Source organism: Sarcophilus harrisii, chromosome 6 (genome assembly GCF_902635505.1).
Source record: "Sarcophilus harrisii chromosome 6, mSarHar1.11, whole genome shotgun sequence".
Classification (NCBI taxonomy): Eukaryota; Metazoa; Chordata; class Mammalia; order Dasyuromorphia; family Dasyuridae; genus Sarcophilus; species Sarcophilus harrisii.
In genome coordinates this window covers 34,836,096-34,855,185 of record NC_045431.1, presented here as the reverse complement: position 1 = coordinate 34,855,185, position 19,090 = coordinate 34,836,096, and the positions used below count along the sequence as shown (strand labels likewise).

Genomic DNA, 19,090 nt, shown 5'->3' with positions numbered 1-19,090 from the left:
GAGATGGCAACTTTTAGACATAAATACGTATGTATATGTAAAATCATTCTATATATACTTCTATTTATCAGTTCTTTCTCTGGATATGGATAGTGTCCTCCTTCATATGTTCTTGGTAGCTAATTTGGGGATTTATAATAGTCAAAATGACTCAGTCACTCAAAGTTGTTCTTGAAACAATATTGCAGTTAGAGTATACAACATTCTCTTGGTTCTGCTTATTTTGGTCTTCATCATTTTGTGCAAGTCTATCCATGTTTTTCTAAAATCATCAAGCTCACAATTTCTCATAACACAGTAGTATCCATCACAATCATATACAACAACTTGTTTAGGCATTCCTTAATTGATGAGGACCTCCTCAACATCCGGTTCTTTGCAACTACAAAGAGAGCTGCTATAAATATTTTAGAACATACAAGTTCTTTTCCTTTCCCCTTAATCATCTTTGCAAATAGACTAGTAGTGATATTGCTGGGTCAAAGGGTATAGGCAGTTTAATAACTCTTTGGGTATAATTCCAGATTGCTCTCTAAAACGGATGGATCAGTTCACAGTTTCACTAGCAGTAGATTTGTGTTGCAATTCTTACCTATCTCCTCGAGCATTTAGTGCTTTCCTCTTTAATCATTTTATCCATCCTCATAAGTGTAAAACTAATATTTCAAAGTTGTTTTAATTTGCATTTCTTTAATCAATAATGATTTAAAGTATTTTTTCCATATGGCTATAAATTGTTTTGGTTTCCACATTGGAAAACTGTCTGCTCATATCCTTTGACCATTTATCAATTGCGGAATGACTTGTATTCTAATAGATTTTTTAAAAAATCTTTATATATTTGAGTTATGAGACCTTTATCTGAAAAATTATCTATAAATTTTTTCCACCAATTTTCTGCTATCTTTTTGATCCGGGGCACATTTGTTTTATTTGTACAAAACCTATTTAATTTAATATAATTGAAATTATTCATTCATTCATCCCTCACTCTGCTCTGTCATATACTCAATTTAGAAAAAAAGCTCATCGTAACAAGTATTAACTTAATTTCCCAGAATAAGATTACTTACAAGGAAAGCAGACTGATAAAGACTATATAGGTTGGTAAGTTGGGTACTCACCTAGGGAACAAGGCTGAATTACAAATATGAAAACAATATTTACAATAACGTAGGGAAGGTAAGCAGAGGCAAGTCTCTAAAGATGGCAATTTGTTATGATAACGTGGGTACATATAGAGTATTCTCTCAGCTCAAAAGTGGAGACTCAGAAACAGAATGAGGATGAGGAAGATGGAAAGGGGAAGAGAAATTTCTTGATGAGTCCTTAAACTAATGGTGTCAATTATGCAATTTTAATTGAAAAGGGTGCTGCATGATAGGATAATGTCATTAAGGAAATAAATGCCATATCAGAATGTTCTATTATCTTACTATTGAATTTAATTCTGAAAAGATGGCCATTTTAAGGTTGATGGGTTTGGGTCCGCTACAAATCAGTCCTTTCTCATTGAAATGGAATGAGATGGATTGAAAGTCTGGCGGCACCATGTTGGAAAGGGGAGGCAGAATCATTTCTGGATTGTATAGGGTATATATGGATTCTTCCATTTGTCTACTAATAATCTTTATTAGAAAATAAAAAAGAAAATTAGTCAATTTTTCAATTGATAAAACACTTCTATTTAAGGCAAAATCACACACATCTCCCACCACCCATTTCTGAAGGTAAAAATCGTTTTTTATTTCCATCTTATTTAACATTCCCAGAATTTTTGCAAAGTACCTCTTCTATAATAATTACTTAATGTCTATTGAATTGAATTGATAAAAATTTTCTACCTACCCAGTAATGTTAATTTATTCTCAAGCCTGATGGCAGACTCGAGCAGTAATTGTTCCCTGTTGTCAATGCTAGTTTCTGCTAAAAAATGATTCTTTAGCCACTCAGCATATTCCGTGTCACTCATGACCTATATGGAAAGAGGAAAGAAAAAGTATTTTTACAGTAACTCCATATAGCTCCAAGTCTGGAACATTGGATCTACCATCTTACAGGCAAAATTTTAAAATGAGTATATAGGCTTTAATATAGGCTTTAAACCTATGATCATCTCTTATCAAGCTAGTTGAAAATCATTTGTGTTAAATCACATTCCTTCAATTAAGGTAACAATTTATCTATAAATTCAGAATATGTTAATGAGACAGAAAGTTAGAAATGACCTATTTAGGTAAAATGCATTTTAATAACTAGGGGGCATAGAGGATAGAGTATTAGACCCTTAATCAGGAAAACCTGAATTCAAATATTACTTCAGATGTTTTCTATCTATGTGATCCTTCTTCATAGGACATAGTTTCTGGCCAGCATGCGCCATCTTCTCAATGTCCCTTTTGAAAGGGATGCCCAGAATTTAGTGAAATATTCAAGGCCACAAGAGAAATGAACACTTTGGTGATCTTAGTTTTGGATACTATGCTCCTATTAATGCATCTGATGCTAAAGGCTGTTGCTTGTAATGATATGAAGTTGATCCTGAAGGATCAATATGCCAGGGGATTATGAGTTCTGGAAAATCCTATCAAACTACAGAGGATTTGGTATAGATCAGGGCTTCTTAAACTTTCCATTTGTGGCTCCTCTTTGACCAAGAAATTTTTATATGTTCCCTGGGTACATAGGTATATAAAATAGGTATACAAATCAAATATTAACTGATAACAAATCGTAATTTTGCACCCCTAAATTCAGTTACAAGATCCTATGTGGGGTTGTGAACCATAGTTTAAAAGAAGCTAGGGGATAGATTGTATGTCTTGTTTTTGGATCAGCCTAGCCTGTTTTAAAGAGAGGATCATAGATTTCCACAGAGATAGATTGATCAATTGAGCTATCTCTATATTTATATATGTCCAATTCTGTATAAATGTATATGTATATACAAATATCCACATATAGATACATACTTATCTTGTCCACATGTCAATATGCATCTGACATGGGATTTGAATTTTATTTTTCCCAACTCCCAAATTCAAAACCTTATGCACTATTCCAAATTATTCCTCATTATCATCAAAAGGTTAGCTAATGGGTCATGATTTTTTTTTGTCACAGCAAAGAATGAATACTGTCTATTAAGTCTCAGTAAAAGAAAAAAAATCTATTTAAAATTCATTTAATTTAGAGCACAACATCATTAGCTTCTTCTGTTTCTATTTTATGAGTGGGTTTTTTTTTTTTTAGGTTTATCAGGTTCTTGTTTGAAATATCCCCATGAATTAAATTTAGTGCTAATTTCCCCATTCCATTTTGTTGTATAATATGGCCTTAATTAATTAGTTTATTCTCCTGGTCTTGGGCATGGGGGATTTTTCAATCCACTTTTCTCACCAGCTTCCCTTAGAAACAACAGAATAAAGAGGATAGAGGAAGATGTCAATTGGAAAGAAGAGTCCTATGTTCACATTTAAATCATATTCACACTAGAAGCTAAAATCTTAGACACAAGAACTCAGAACAATGGCACCTGTTAAGAGATGAATTATAGTTTTCAAATACCCAAGAGCATAATGGAAACAAAGAAATTCAGTTAACAAACCTCACCTTTTTTGCAATACATAAAGTGCGAAGTCCTTTTTTGGCATAATCATCCAAATGTCTCTGGGTTTTCTCCCGGATTATCTTTTGTTGTTTTTCTAAACTCTCACCATCTATAATGATTATGAAAACATGAAAGCATTTTAACATTTCCATTACAAACAATTTTCAAAAATTTCAATTTCAGCTTTCTAGGCAAGTCAAGTCATTTTCATTTTTGAATTCCCAAAGCACCCCTAATAAAAGAGCTTGTGACTAGAAAGCATGAATCCGTCTCTAACTGCATGTTAGCACTGAATATAAATATATATATATACATATATATACACACACATATATATATATATATATATATATATATATATATATATATAATATAAACTGAATATAAACCAATTCCGATTGGTCCCCATGTGACTGATTTCAAAGTCAAGCTTGCTAGAGAATAATAATCCGGAGAGCTCAGGGTCCCAGACGTGGCCATCCGGTCTTCTGATCACCTCGCCCCAAAGCCACGCCCGAGATAACGACATGGATGGAGGCGTCGGGTAGGGGTGTACCTACCGGCAGATGCTAATGACAGTAAGTCCATGATGACAGAATCGGCCCCCTTGGTATACACCACAACCTGATGGGATAGGGGGTGCCTGACCACCACCGACATCCTTTTTCTCACAGAGTCAAAAGGCAGAATGTGCAAAAGTTGAAATGTTAAAGGTCCCAAGGCTGCCAGGTCAACCGTAACCTGGTCGGGTGTCCGGGACTTCAAAGTGCACTGATAAGCCCGGGCTGCGTACACCAAGGCCGCTTCGTCCGGGCTCTCTGCTTCGTAGTGCAAGTCCAAGGCGAGCGCCTGCCCCAGAGGAGAATCCAAGCTGCCGTCGGGGCTGCCGTCGGGGCTGCCGTCGGGGCTGCCCGCGGCCGCTTCGGCTTTCTCTTGGTCTTTGAGGCAAGTTTTTTCGCTGGGACCGGGGGCCCCATCACTTAACGGGGAATCTTCTTCCTCAGTGGGTGGGACCAGCTTCGATCGATTGAAGAGGGAGAGTCTGCTTACAAAGGCATTTGGACCCCCGGATGATGATGATTCTTTGCTGCTGCAAAGGGATGGAAAACTTGACCTTCGAACGGATAACCTCTGGAAGAGGTTTTTAATTTCTTCTAAGGATGTGATGGGCATTCTACCCAGTGAAGAGAGTCTCAGCTAAAGGAAACAGAATATAACACTAGAAAGTTAAAACCTTCAAGAATTTGAAAAAAAAAAAAAGAACCTAAAAATCACTAATCCAACAAATAATGATTAGTTTATCACATTTATAGAGGCGGTGGTTAATGGGGCATAAAGTGGCAAGTAAAGAAGTCACATAAAAGAACAGTTCCAATGTTATGGCTCATGCGATTCTTTTATTTTATGAAAGAAATCTCCTTTGCTTGCAGTCTGGTTTCTTTTAGGAATAATCCAGTTTCTATCAGAGTTCAGATTTGTGTATCTATGCTAAACATGTTAAGCAACTTAATTACATCTTAAAGTCAACTCAAGTTTCATAAGATCTTAGATTATGAAATAGAAAATACCTCAGGGACTATTGATTCCAACCTCCACCCTTGGCAAGTTTAAAGACTTCAGGGAATGACAGAAGAGTCACAGATACGCAACCTTCTATTATTTTCTTTCCCAGCAATGCTAATGATGACCACGTGAAATCACTTTAGTTCTGCAATAATTTTGGTGAACTCAGTGAAACAGAAACTCATTCTAGGAAAATTTTAAATTGTTAGCAACTCTACCAGGAAGTAAAAAATAGAAACGAAATCGATAGAAATTATTGTTTACATGTAGCTTTCATTTATCTTGTTCAATCCTTTCCACAAATATCCTATATAATAAAAAGTAGACTTGAGGCTCAGGTGTGTGTGTGTGTGTGTGTGTGTGTGTGTGTGTATATACACACACAAATAAATAAAGCTGGCTCCATGAGGGGAGGAAGGATCCCTTAGTTATCTTTCTATGCCCTACAGTTCCTAGCATAGTACCTTCCATAAAATAGGCACTAAATAATTAATTTAATTAATAATGTAATATATCATTATATAATAATATTAATTTAATAATTAATTTTAACTCCTGAAATTATCCATGTAAGACAACTGTTAAAAAAGCTATTTGCCAATTGTAAAGAAGTATTTTTACTAACTTCTTTCAAGTTAGACAAGAGGAATCAGGAAGACCTGAATCTGAAGCCTATTTCAGACACTGGACACGTGACCCTAGGCAGCCATAACTTCAGTTTTCTATGTTTTGTTTCAGCTCTCTAATAAACTTATCATAAAAATAGATATAAGGATTGTAGGTCTGATTTCATTGGCAGTAACAATGTCTGGGTGAAAATGTTTTGGGGAGACTGCTAGCCTTAGGATATTGTAGATTTAATTTCTGAATGGTACAAACAAAGCTTAGAGAGAACTGGTACAACTACATAAAGTATTTCAAAGCTAAGTTCAAAAAACTTTTGATCTTTTGTAGACTTTTGTGACTTTTAGTAGATATTATTTTGAGAATCATTTCATTTTACTTTAGTAAATAATTTATCACCAAGCCAATAAAAAGCAACATAACCCTTTCTCATACTTCATTTATGTAACAATACTAGAGCAAATACATCTAGTGTCTTCTTTAGTAGTTTGTGATTGAATCGAGAAGACCTACCTTTTGTCGTGGTTGGTTGGGAGATGAAACTACAACTGTATTACAAATTGCCAAGGCGAGAAAAAAGTCAATTATGTACAAAGTCTCTGTAGACAGATCCTGGTCAGTTTCATTTGGTAAGGTGAATAACTGAGGTGTAATCTGGCTAAATTTATCCAAAAGTCCAGTATCTGGTACAACATCAGTTTCCTGTTGGTCAAATCATCACAAAAGACACTGATGAGAAGGAAAGTCCTTAGAATACTGTGATTTTAATTTCACACAAGATATAGTTTTTGCAACTAGGTATTATCTATAAGGAAAGAAGTAATGTACACTATTTAATCTATTTTTTCCCCACAAAATTCTATGTGGATCAGTGAGAATGGCAGAATAACACATCTAAAGAGAAAAGCAAAAATAAAATTCATCAAAAAGTTATGTGTGCACAGAAAAGGATCACAATAATGATGGTGCCCATTATCTTTGCATTTGCTTTTTTCTTCTCCATTAGAAGGACTACCTCGAATTTTGGTGCAGAAGTAAAATGTCATTTGCATTATGAAAAGTCATAGAAATAGCTCTGAGCTTTCATTGCCATGCTGCTTTTGCTACTGATAACCATTCTGTAAAGAGCTCACTGTCTCAGAATAAGAATTGGGAAGTCAACGTGTTACTAGGTTGAGGTATTAACTAATATTCGTAATGGAAGAACACCAATGAAGACACAATTTATAAAAATTTTCTTTCCCTTCTTTTCCTTTCTTCATATCCCTCCCTTCTCTTTTTATCCTGCCCTTCCCCTGGAAATGGTTGCTTGTAGAAAGAGTACCACTGTTAACTGAAGAATGTAGTACTAAGTAATGGCAATCCAATGGTACCCACTCAACTGCCTTACAAGACTATCAATTATGTCAGGAGATTGAATATTTGTCATGAATAACATGAACAATTTATCAAAATCATATCATTATTTTTAATGAATTTAATTTATTTTGAATCTTTATGGTTTACACTATGGAAATTCAAGTAAGTTAATTTATAAATATTTCAGATAAATATGAATATATTTTAGCATTTAGAAAAAAAAACAACTACCAACCTATATTACCCCATAAGTCTTATTATGGCATGATAGTGGCCCTTACTGGTTAGGATGGGACTCAGTAGGTTATTTCTAAAATATTTACTCAAAAACAATTGTGAGAAGTCATATTCCTTATATCAGAGAAAAAAAAAAAGGAGTCAGCTATATATAGTTACTTAGGATATGTACCAAGCCCTACTAATTGAAATTGAAGTATGAATCTTCAATGTGATTTTATGTGGTTTTTATCCATTTTAATTCGATCAGCCAATATTTCTGAATACCTACTTTGTGTTAAGCACTGTGCTAAGTGTTGGGGATACAAATACAAAGAATATAACAATCCCTATTCACAATTACCTTACAATTTAATGAAAGGGAATCTAGAATTTATATATTTTAAATTTACTTTCCTTGTTTCATGGCACTTTTTAAACCACTTGGTCTTGGACTTGCCTTTTACTTTTTCTTTACTTAAGGCCAAATTTAGACTGAGGTTTCACATCATCTAAGTTTTACCGTCTAACAGCTGACTAAAGATTTTTGCCTATTCTTCAAGTTCCACTGGCCTCCAAGCAAGCTGTGAAGCATGTTGCAATGGTGCAAGTACAACATACAGCATTGAGGGGAAGAGAAGAGGTCAAGTCATTTCTTATTAAAATTGCTTCCATCACACAAGGTTTTGCAAATCCATGCATGTTTTGAAAATAAAAGCTTTTAATAAAATTTAAAAATTAAAAATAAACATGAAAAAAATTGCATCCATCAGCTTCCAAAACTAGGAGACAAGGTTTGTCACAAACTTTTCTAAATCATATCACAGTTCCTTAATTCTGACTAAACAGGAGAGCAAATGTGACTAAGACAGTGTGTGTGGAAAATGTGAAGCAGATAAAATACCAAATGATGGAAGAAAAGAGCATTTATAAATCCCTCTGACCAGTCTGTGGAAAGAAGTATTGAGGCAGATGAATCTAGAAAGATATTCTTTTCTTATATTACTGATCAGAAAACTAGTGAGTAATAAAACATTAGCTACAGTCCAGATGCCTTCGGTTTAACTTGACATTGTAGAATTTGGGAGTCAGAGAAAGGAAGTAAATAAATCAGGCCCCCTTTATTGCTATAATCCACACATTTGCTAGCAGCCTAATGAGCGGAAACAGATTAATCCCCCAGAGGCTCTTTCATGAGTGGAAGAGACCACTGGATAATTTAGTCCCACCACATGCCTCCTTCCAAAACAAGGATTAAAGTATTATAATTTGGAAAAGGGATCCTTGGAGCAAGTCAGCATGTTATCTGGAGATTCCAACTTCAGTTAACCATTTATAGTATATGTGGCTTGGGCACAGTGATCCAACAAACATTTATTAAGCATTTTCTATTGACCAGACACTGTTAAACTGAGGATCCAAAGAAAGGCAAACATAGTCCTTGTTTACAGGGAGCTCATATCCTTATTGGAGAGAAATGTGCTTAGTAGGTATTCACTAAATAACTAGGTACCTACTAAGCACATTTCTCTCCAATAAGGATGTGAGTAAATATATATACCCAGTAAATAACTAGGTATATACAAGATACAAAGGGAGAACAGAAGTTAACCTGAAAGGAAAAGCACTAACAGCTGGGAAGGGAGAAGGTGGGAAATGGCCACTGGCGGATGGTGGGACTAGAGATGAATTTTTAAGAAAACCAGGATGTCAGGACAGAGAGAATTCTAGGAAAGGGGGAAACTAGAGCAAAGTCACTGAGCAGGAAGAAGATCAAGTCTTCCCTTCAAGAAAGAGCAGAAGTCCATTGCTAGTGGATTGTAGGGAGCACGGAAGGGAGTAATGTGAATAAAGGGGGAAATTAGGAAGGTACCAGGTAATGGAAAGCTTTCATTGTCAATGGAGGAGAGGATCCTGAGCCACAGGAGCCTTTTGATGTATGTGTGTGTGTGTGTGTGTGTGTATGGGGGGGGGGGAATGTAAGGAGAGGGAAAAGGAGAACATAGAAAGGGGAGAAGAGGCAGAGAGAGACAGCCATTTTGGAAAAATCATCCTGGCTGCTGATTGTAGGATGCATTGCAATAGAAATTGGGGCAAGAGTTCCAATGACCTTGTGATCATGAGAGCCATCTACACCCAGAGAGAGAACCGTGGGAACTTGCATATATGTATAGAAAATAAAAAGCTTCAATAAATAAAAATTAAATTAAAAAATTTTAAGAAAAGAAATTGTGGCAGAACAATCAATTAGAAGGCCATAGAAAAGTGTAAGTGAGAGGGTCTGAACTAAGGTAGCATCAATGTGAGTGCAGAGAAGGAGAAATGTTCTAAAGCTGTTGTTAAAGGAGAAACAGTAAGATTTAATCACAGATTGGATATGAGGGATGAGTGAAAGGGAGAAATTGAGTATAAAAATGAGCTTGGAGGATGAGGTTTGAAAGCCCCAGCTCAGCATTAAAGATAACTTTTGAAGAGGTATGGGATTAAATTGTCAGAAATCCTTCCTGGAGATGGAGCTTCCAGGAAGAAACCTGGAAGGCCTGGCACACAGCAGGGAGGGGAAGGTATGAGATCTGGATCAGGAGGCCAGGGTGCCTTTCAGGTTATGGAGAAGGCCCTGAAGGGGTTGGGAGGGAAGGGTGGGAAATGAAAAAGGTCTTATCCCTCAGAAGATAGCCTGGCACTTGCCTTGGTGCAAGGCTGCACTGCAAGATGGCCTTGGTGCAAGGCTGCACTGAAGCAGAAGGCAACTGAGATAGTGAACTCATTTGGAAGTCAAAAACCCCTGAGTTCAAATTCTGAATGTCACTCATTGGGAAAGTCACTTAAAACTCTGTAGTTTGGAAACTGAAGTGAATTGGATTAGATAATCACCTCAGCTATGTGGTCTTTTTTGATAGCAATACCCTGAAACTTAAAACAGCCTAATTTCTTTAAAGAAGCACTCTTTCTTTAGGTCTTAATCTAGTGCTTACACTACCTAGCAAAGTTATAAACACTTATTGGCTGACTAACTGTAAAGCAAATATGTCCCTTAGCTTTCCAGATTCAAGGGATATACCCTATTGGACACAATGACTTAAGAGAAAATTCTGATGAGAAAGGGATTTAATAAGCCACCTCAGACTGTCAGAGAAAGCAGAAGCTCTGTGAATAGTTCTAAACACATTTTCATCATTAAAGGCTGAGAGAATGAGACACATTAACCTTAAACCCAAGAAATTTTCTTCACAGTTAAAGCACTGCCTTCAAGGGTCCATTTCATCAGGTGTACACAAGCTATCCCCTCCTCCAAGTCAATGGAGTCTATATTCAAAAATAACAAATATAGATTTTGTTTGTTCAAACCCACTGTGGTCAAGTACTCTCTTTTCAATTACATAAAGATGCTTTGATTTGGAGCAATCAGGTGTGTGTTCTTTTAACATAATTCTTGTCTGGGGAAGTTTCAAGACACAAATGTATACTTACAATAGGACTACTGAAAGCTGCCTGTCTGGAGAGAGATGCATCAGTGGGGCCATCTTCCCCTCCTAGGGCCAAACAGCTCCCAGCCAGATGATTCAAGGATTTGCTTTTCAAAGGCCCATTATTAACTGTCCTGCAGCTGGGTGCCTTTGCCTTTGTCATATTGCTGAGCGAGCCACTGGGGGTGTCTGTCAAATCTTCATCTTCTGAGGAAACCTCCTGGTAGGACTCCAGCCTCTTGGCTAATAGGAGAAATGACACTCTGATAATTAGGGTACAATAAGTTTTGTTTGTTTATTGAAGACCAGATACATTCGCTTAAATGTAAGTTTATTTGGCTTTTATCAAATGAAAGAACTATTAGCAAAATACTTAGATTTTAACCTAAATCCTGTGACAGATTATGAGTCTGCATATCTTACTTTTTTCTCAAAGGAAAAACAATACTCTTACTCTTACTGGGGTGAAAAGAGAATGAATTAGAACATGAAGTAAAGTACACTGTGTCTTTAGAAGGAAAATAGCAATGGAAACATGAATATGCTGTTAAAATATAAAGAAAATAGTTGCTGATTCTGGGTGCCTTGATTGCTCTATTAGCTCTGGAATCAAAGACCTAGTTTTAGTCTCCTTAACCTCAAATGTTCCCTTCTTCCTAGTGATTATTATTGTCAATGGCACCATCATTTTCCAAGTCATTCAGGATTGAAACCTGGGTGCCATACTGGATTCTTCACTCACACTCACTTCCCATTTCCAATCTGGCGCTTCTCCTTTCATTTCTACCTCTGTGTTTTTTCACTGGCTTTCTTGTGATTTCTTGCTTAGTGATTTCTTTCTTTAATAAACACCTAGATCATTGGCCATTAGCATTTATTGGACATCTGCTGCTGATACTTCACAATTTACAAAACATTATGATATTCATCATTTCAATGAGAACTCACAAAAGTCCTATCAGGCGGGCAGTGCAAGTATTAATTTTTTTTTTGACAGATTGGGAAATGGTATAGCCAGATATTAAACAATGTGCTCAGACTTACACAACTAGTATATGGTATAGTCAGGATTTAAAGTCACTTTTCCTAACTCCAAACCCAACACTGTTACTACTACCTTTCAACAGAAAATGGTACTCCAAATTGTTAATTAGCTTTTTTATATTTTATAGATTTTAAATTTATCTTTTGGTAATATATTAGTTTATTTTCCAAATTAATCTTGAGGAGCTGATAGGGCACAGGCTAAACAAATAAAAAGATCTTTGAGTTAGGGTTCTATATCTCATAGTTCTGAGTCCCAAGGATTTAAGATAACACCTTGCACATGACAGACACTCAAAAAATATTTATTTTTAATGTTAGTCTTCTGCCACATTTGAATGATTAATCTTTGAAATTAGTGAATGGCACTCTAATTAACATGAAAACTATCCTGAAATATACTTAGCTTTTACTATAAAAACAATCCTTTTCAATGGGAAGAATTGCAAATATATCAGGATAATAAGTAGTAGAAAGGAATCTAATGGAACATTAGCTTAGAATGAGAGAACCACAAAGTAGTGAAAAAAGCAAAAGTAACATCACTGAGTCAAAACATTTCAGAGCTGGAAGAGTCCTAGGGGATTCAATCAATGACCATCTACTCTAATCCATGCCTAAAAAATAAAACTTTCTCCACTATACTCAGAAAGTGGTCATCCACGATTGCCTGGAGAGCTCTAATGAGGGGAATACACTATGTCCTAAGGCAGTTCATTCCATTATTGATGCAAGCAGAAAGAAAACATCAATTCATGTTGTACTAGTGGACTATAAGGGTTAGACAGCTGGCTTTCAAGTCATTAGGTCCTGGGGGAAGGTGTTGCCCCTGCCACATTCTGGCTGAGTTACTCTGGCCAGTGGACAGGCCTTTAATCTCTCATCGTTCTAGACAGCTCTCTAAGACTAAAAATGTCAGAAAACCCGCATCTATAAAGGGAGTTTCCTCACCTAAGAGTGACCAATGAAATCGCAAGCTCAATCCCTAGTTCTATTCCTCTTGTGCCCAAATGAAAAGATATTAGTTTGACATTTAAAATGAAAAAAAAAAGGTATAAATATATCAGGAAGGGAACTACCTCAGTTGGCCCTGGGGTTTAAAATGAGGTCCATCCCAATGATGTGCTGGGTTCAGGGGAAGATTATTCAGGAACTGAAGAAAGGGGGAGGTCAGTCAGCAAACATTTATTAAGTATATAATAGGTGCCAGGCAGACAACAGTTGGCCATTAATATGAAATAGGACAAAACTTTTGGAACTAGTTCTTTAATTCTTTTATTTATTTATTTTTTAGTTCTCTAATTCTGTCAATAAGTAAGAGATTAAGGTTTAGTTCAAAGAATAGGTCCTTAATGAACAAGAACGATTTCTTGTTTCCCTATATATGCTATGCAGACCATAAAAAAATGGACAAAGGGCTGGTTTTCCCCTCTTCATTTCCTCCTTCAAACATTTTCCCCAAAACATTCTGAACACAGACTACATTAGGATTATTACAGTGGTAATATTTTTCGGTGTTCTTGTAACAAAATAAATGATATCACAGATTCTTGAAGGTTTAAAGAAAGTACCTGAAGATAAAGAGAAGGGAGAAAAGCTCCCTAGCATCTCAATGAATTCCTTGTCACTAACAAGGCAGGATCCCTCAAGTACTGGTTCCCATTGTTCTGGTCCCATTGGTTCACTGATATTAAAAGAATCTGGTAGATGCCAGGGTCATAAAAAAAAATCTTACTTGGATTTAGTCAACAATTTCCTTCTTGTTTTTTTATTCTAATAAATAACAAACAAAATGATCATTTCCATATAACAGAAGACTGTACATGAAACTATAGATTCTTATGTACAGCTTGCTTAAAAATTTTTTTCCACTGGGGAAAAAAATAAAAATAAAGTACTTGTAATGAGTACACATATTCAAGAAAATCAAATTCCTACACTGACTTTGCCTGAAAATGTATGACTTATTCCATGCATTAATTTTCTTTGAGTAAAAAGTCATATTCATCTAATCTTTCTTCATCCCCTTTGTGACAAAACCATCACAATTCACTTAATTTCCTTATAAAATTCCTACCATATTGTGTTAAGATCTTTGCTTTCAATGATCAAATTTCAGAGGAAAAACAACACAGGTAGAAATATCCATAATGGTTAATAACAGTGATTTGATGGATTCCAGCCATTTAAGGATAATAAATAAATAAATAAATACATAAATCTCTGCAAAGAAAAGATAAAAGGCAACTGATGTTTGTGAAGGCAACAACAAGAATATATGTATATGATATTCCATACCTACCATTTTCTTCATGACAATAATCATATCCTGCAATACTACACCTCCGGAAAACCATTTTGTTCTCAGTGAGGGTTCCAGTCTTATCAGAGAAAAGATATTGTATCTGCCCAAGATCCTCAGCAATGTTCAGTGCCCGGCACTGAATGGTGGAATCCATTTTCTCATTATAGAAATCAATGTCACTTTGAATAAAGTAGATTTGTCCTAGCTTGACAATTTCAATGGAAACGTAGAGAGAAATGGGGATCAATACCTAACAAAACAAAGAAAACAAGTAAGAAACGGAGGGAAGCCATTGGGTAATAATCTTACTCTACATGTATAGCAAGTGAGACAGTTGTTACCTGTAATAAAATAATCATGGTCCAAAACATATAGAAACCTGCCAAGGCTGGGGATAAGTTATGTCCATCAGGCTCAGGCATATTAAAAAATGGAACAGACTCATAATTGCTCAACCAGATTCCATGACCTTTGAAACAAATACACACATAAGAAGGATTAGACAATTTAACAGTTTTTCACTCTTGTCTTCAATCTTAGGGGTAAGAGGTTGGTTGTATATCTTGATGGTTGAGTTTTATGCATATTTTTTTTTCAATAATATGCAAGGGAGAGAAAAAAGCCACAAATTTTCCTATGGGTTTTTGTATTGAATAAAAATTCTCAAGTTTTGGTCAAGCCAACATACAGATTCAGGTTTCATGGCTTATTCCATGCATTAATTTTCTTTGAGTAAAAAGTCATATTCATCTAATCTTTCCTTATCCCCTTTGTGACAATGCGGATTCAGAATTCATGACTTATTCCATGCATTAATTTTCTTTGAGTAAAATGCTTTAGTTCAGGTTTTCAAGGGACAAAAAAAAAGACAAATCTAATAATACGGAAGAAAAACAATGACTGGGACTAAGATACGCTAAGAGATGATAATTCCACTAATGCAAAAATATAAAAAATTCTCAAATCGCACATTTTAAACATGTTTATTTATAACACTTCCTTGGAACTGATTATTTCTAGATATAAAATATTTGTAATTTAAAATTATGAAGTTGCCAAACACAACTAGAAAGAACTACATCGACTTACCTAATGCACCAGTAAAACACATTGAGATAAGAAGTAGGACACACCAGAGGATATCAGTATTTGCTCTTCTCTCTAACTTACTACGCTTGTAACGAGGCCCGCTATTGTTCAACATTGCTTTAGTTTCATGACCTGGGTAGATAAGAGAGGATATTTTACTATTTCTTGTAGAGATACACAAATATCTCACTTAGAAAAGTATACAAATTAAGTAACATATCTCACTCAGAAAATGTTCTTTCATCAAGATCTGGCAGGTTAAGAGCAAAAAAACAAAAACAAAAATGAACAAAAACAACCCAAAAAAAACACCCCCCCTATCCCCCCCAAAAAACCTTTCTTAATTCTGCTCTTTCCAAACTCACTTAGGAAAAGATGATTACAGCTACACAGAATACATCCTTCTATTTGGCAGAAGGAGATCTGAATAATTGCACTTTAAGTAAATAAAAAAAAGAAACAACAAATTTAATAGTAGTTTTTATACTATGTGAGACAACTGTAAGGAACAAAAAGTTTAACCAACCTGCATAAACCACAATGCCAACCACAGCCTCTGTATTTCTAATGGTGCATCCTCTAAGTAATAAATTTTCTTTACTGAGACCAATGCGTTCTTTGCTTGGATGTTCTCTAGAAGAAATATAACACATGAGTTGCTTTTAAATAGCAATGGGATTTAAAATGACATTCCAATAGCAGGTTCCAATTAAGCTTTGACTTATTAAAAATGCATAGTAAAGGACTAGGAAAAAATTATAGTTCTTAAAAGCCAACCAGGAGCAAATACACATTATTTAATTCATTTGTTTTCCTTAAATCAACATTACCTGATTTATTCTGAAACATGGTGGGTCAATGCTCTGCATAATTTCTGTTATTCATTATTAGCACATTTTTAATAATGCACAGATATGCTATGAAAAAATCAGTAGAGGAATTTCTAAATTATATTTATCCAGCTCTAAAATTTTCTAAGTGCAAAATTATTCATACTTCATAGTCAGAAAAAGGGTCATGTTTATACATATATTTAAGTTCCTGCAAAGTCAAGTTCAATTTCAGAATTTGAAAAGGAGTTTCAAAGAAGTTGCATTTGCTATTCAGAAAAGAAAAAGAGCATAGCCCTTGTCACTGATGCACATTGAGGGAAAAAAAAAGTAGTATTGATCTTATCAACTACTTCTGTTTTTTAAATCACATATAGAATAAACCAAGATCTCTGCTGAGAAGATTTAATAACATAAAGAAAGGGAACAATCCACAGATTTGTCAATTTATAGACATGACAGATAAGTATGTATGTGTTATGTTTGTATGTCTATATACAAACATATATACACACATATAAATATATACACACACTCCACAAATATACACAAATACCTTCTATATACACACACATTATATATGTGTTTTTATACACACATATGTTTATACATATACATGTCTTCAATATATATTTCCTATTTCATGTGTGTATGTTTTCAATTTAAATAACACAGACAAGTATTTCCTTTGTGCAAGGTACAGTCCCAGATTCTGGGATTCAAAGATACAACAGTAATTTCCCTTAAGGAGTTTCTATTCCACATCACAATATGTACAAAACAAGGGCTCAAAAATGAAGAGGGCTATAGATGGAACACTGTGTCATAAGTTTGGAAAACTATGCTGCAGTCTGATTTTGAAGGCTTTAAAATGTCACACAAAGTTTCTAGTAATTATAGTGAGTATTTTCTTGAGAAAATGAATAACACAATGAGACCAGTACTTCAGGAATATTATTCTGGTAGTCATATGGAGGATGGATTGGAGAAGTGACAATAATGAAAGGATGCTGCAATAATCCAGGTGAGAAGTAACGAGGGGGATGAACTTTAATTATTGACTCATGAACAGAGAGAAGATATGGATATTGTATGAAGATATAAATTCTTTTATTAATGGCATACTTTTCAGGTATTCTTTGAAATTATGTCTGTCTCTTTTTCTCAAGGATAAGGCCTAGATTTATGATTTCCTTAATATAGAGAACTCCTGAGAGAGCAAATGCTCTTCACCAATGCAGGTCTGTACCAATTTTCCAATTTATAGCCTCAGAAAGCTGCTCAGAGCATAGAGGTGTCAAACATGCATAACACTTAAGTGTGACTCAAATCAGATTAAAATAAAATTGGAAAATATTTAACAAAATAAGTAAAAATACAATTGTTTATTTGAGGTGTTCCAAGTTAAAACATCGACAGGGATACTTATGTCTATTTGAGTAACTTTCCTTTTCTATTTGAACTCAAAACTACTGGCCTGGAGCACTTGTTGAGGATAACAAAGCTAGATATGAGAGGGGAAACGAATCCAGATCTTCCTAGCTTCAAAATCAGCTCTCTATCCAGTGCTTCATTATTATGGCAATAATAAACAGGTAAATGCAAGTCCCTCCTGCCTTTCCCTTTTCCCCAATAAAAATAAATCTGGAATTACTTACAGAAATCCTCGAAATCTGTTGAGGTCATTATTAGGACTTTCACATTCTATCCGACTAGAAAACTTCTCAGGATCAACTTCAGAGTCCTAAATTCACAAGACAAAACAAAAATTAGTTCTGGCCTAAAACACCGATTTTGTAAGAACTTTATTCTACAGTTAACCCATTTAATCAGTACCCCCAGGAGACATTAAGGACAAAACTGGTAACCCTGGATTTTCCCCAAGGGCTTCTGTAATCTGACACCATCCTCCCTTTCTTAGCCCATCACAGTGCCTGGAACATAGTAGGTATTTCATAAATGATTACTGATTTATTGATTCATTCCTATTCTTAGCCAATAGAACTCTCCTCCAGCCATTCTATATCCTATTCGAATTGGAACACTTACATTTCCCTTGTAGCTATGTAACCATGGATAAATTAGGTAACCTCTCTCTGCCTTAGTTTCCTCATCTATAACATGGGGATAATAGCACCTAAATCCTAAGGATAAAATGAGATAATATTTGTGTGGATAATAATATCTCTAAATTGCAGGGAACAAATGAGATATTTGTGAGGATAAAATGAGATAATGTTTGCCGAGTGCTTGATGAGCATTAAAGTACATACATATACATGCTATGATTTTAAGTGAATTCATATGAAAATATTTTATAAATATAAATAAATGTAAATATCCACATGACACAAATATTCATACAGATGTAAATTTATATAAAAATTCATATAAATTAAAAATGTTTATTATTTCCTGTGTGCAGGGCATTGTGGTAGGAACTAGATGAGAGAAACTGACAAAAATTTTCAGAATTTGTATATACTTGAACTGAATTTTCAATTTATAAAAACATTCCAATGAGTAGTCATCTTGGATTTACATCTCCACTGTAATGTTGTTGGATATAAAAAAGGTTGTTTCTTTTAACTTAAAAAAATACCCCACACCAGTTCATAAGATGACCTAAGATAAATACCAACCTGAATTTTAGGGAAACGGCCATGAATCATGTGCCTGCAGCTAAAATAACAAAGCCAATTTAAAAAAAATTCTTATACACTCCAAACTTGCGATAAGAGAAGTCAAAGAAGATAATTATTTGCATCCTAAAAGAAGGCAGTGTGTATGTGTAATGGAGAGCATGGGGGCTTAAGACTATTTTGTTCATTCTCATCTCTGATAACTCACTAATTATATATGTGTAATGGAAAGAACATGGAGAGGGAGAAAGTGATTTTAGGTTGGATTCAAATCTTGACTGTTAACATTTATTAGCTGGGTGCTCATGGACGAGTCCCTTTACCTTTCACAATGTCAAGGA

At 35.0% G+C, this 19,090-nt stretch overlaps 1 protein-coding gene across 1 annotated transcript in view; it reads right to left on the bottom strand.

Annotated features, from left to right (window-relative positions):
• ATP10D (ATPase phospholipid transporting 10D (putative)) overlaps nt 1–19,090 on the bottom strand; it is a 97,583-nt gene that overhangs the window by 26,333 nt on the left and 52,160 nt on the right. Inside the window, exons 5-14 of the mRNA XM_031943355.1 lie at nt 17,766–17,851; nt 15,804–15,910; nt 15,278–15,409; nt 14,530–14,657; nt 14,186–14,438; nt 10,844–11,082; nt 6,311–6,499; nt 4,171–4,807; nt 3,613–3,719; nt 1,849–1,975 (exon numbers count right to left, since the gene is read on the bottom strand). Of these exons, the coding sequence (XP_031799215.1) occupies nt 1,849–1,975; nt 3,613–3,719; nt 4,171–4,807; nt 6,311–6,499; nt 10,844–11,082; nt 14,186–14,438; nt 14,530–14,657; nt 15,278–15,409; nt 15,804–15,910; nt 17,766–17,851 (2,005 nt within the window). The remainder of the gene's footprint in view (nt 1–1,848; nt 1,976–3,612; nt 3,720–4,170; nt 4,808–6,310; nt 6,500–10,843; nt 11,083–14,185; nt 14,439–14,529; nt 14,658–15,277; nt 15,410–15,803; nt 15,911–17,765; nt 17,852–19,090) is intronic.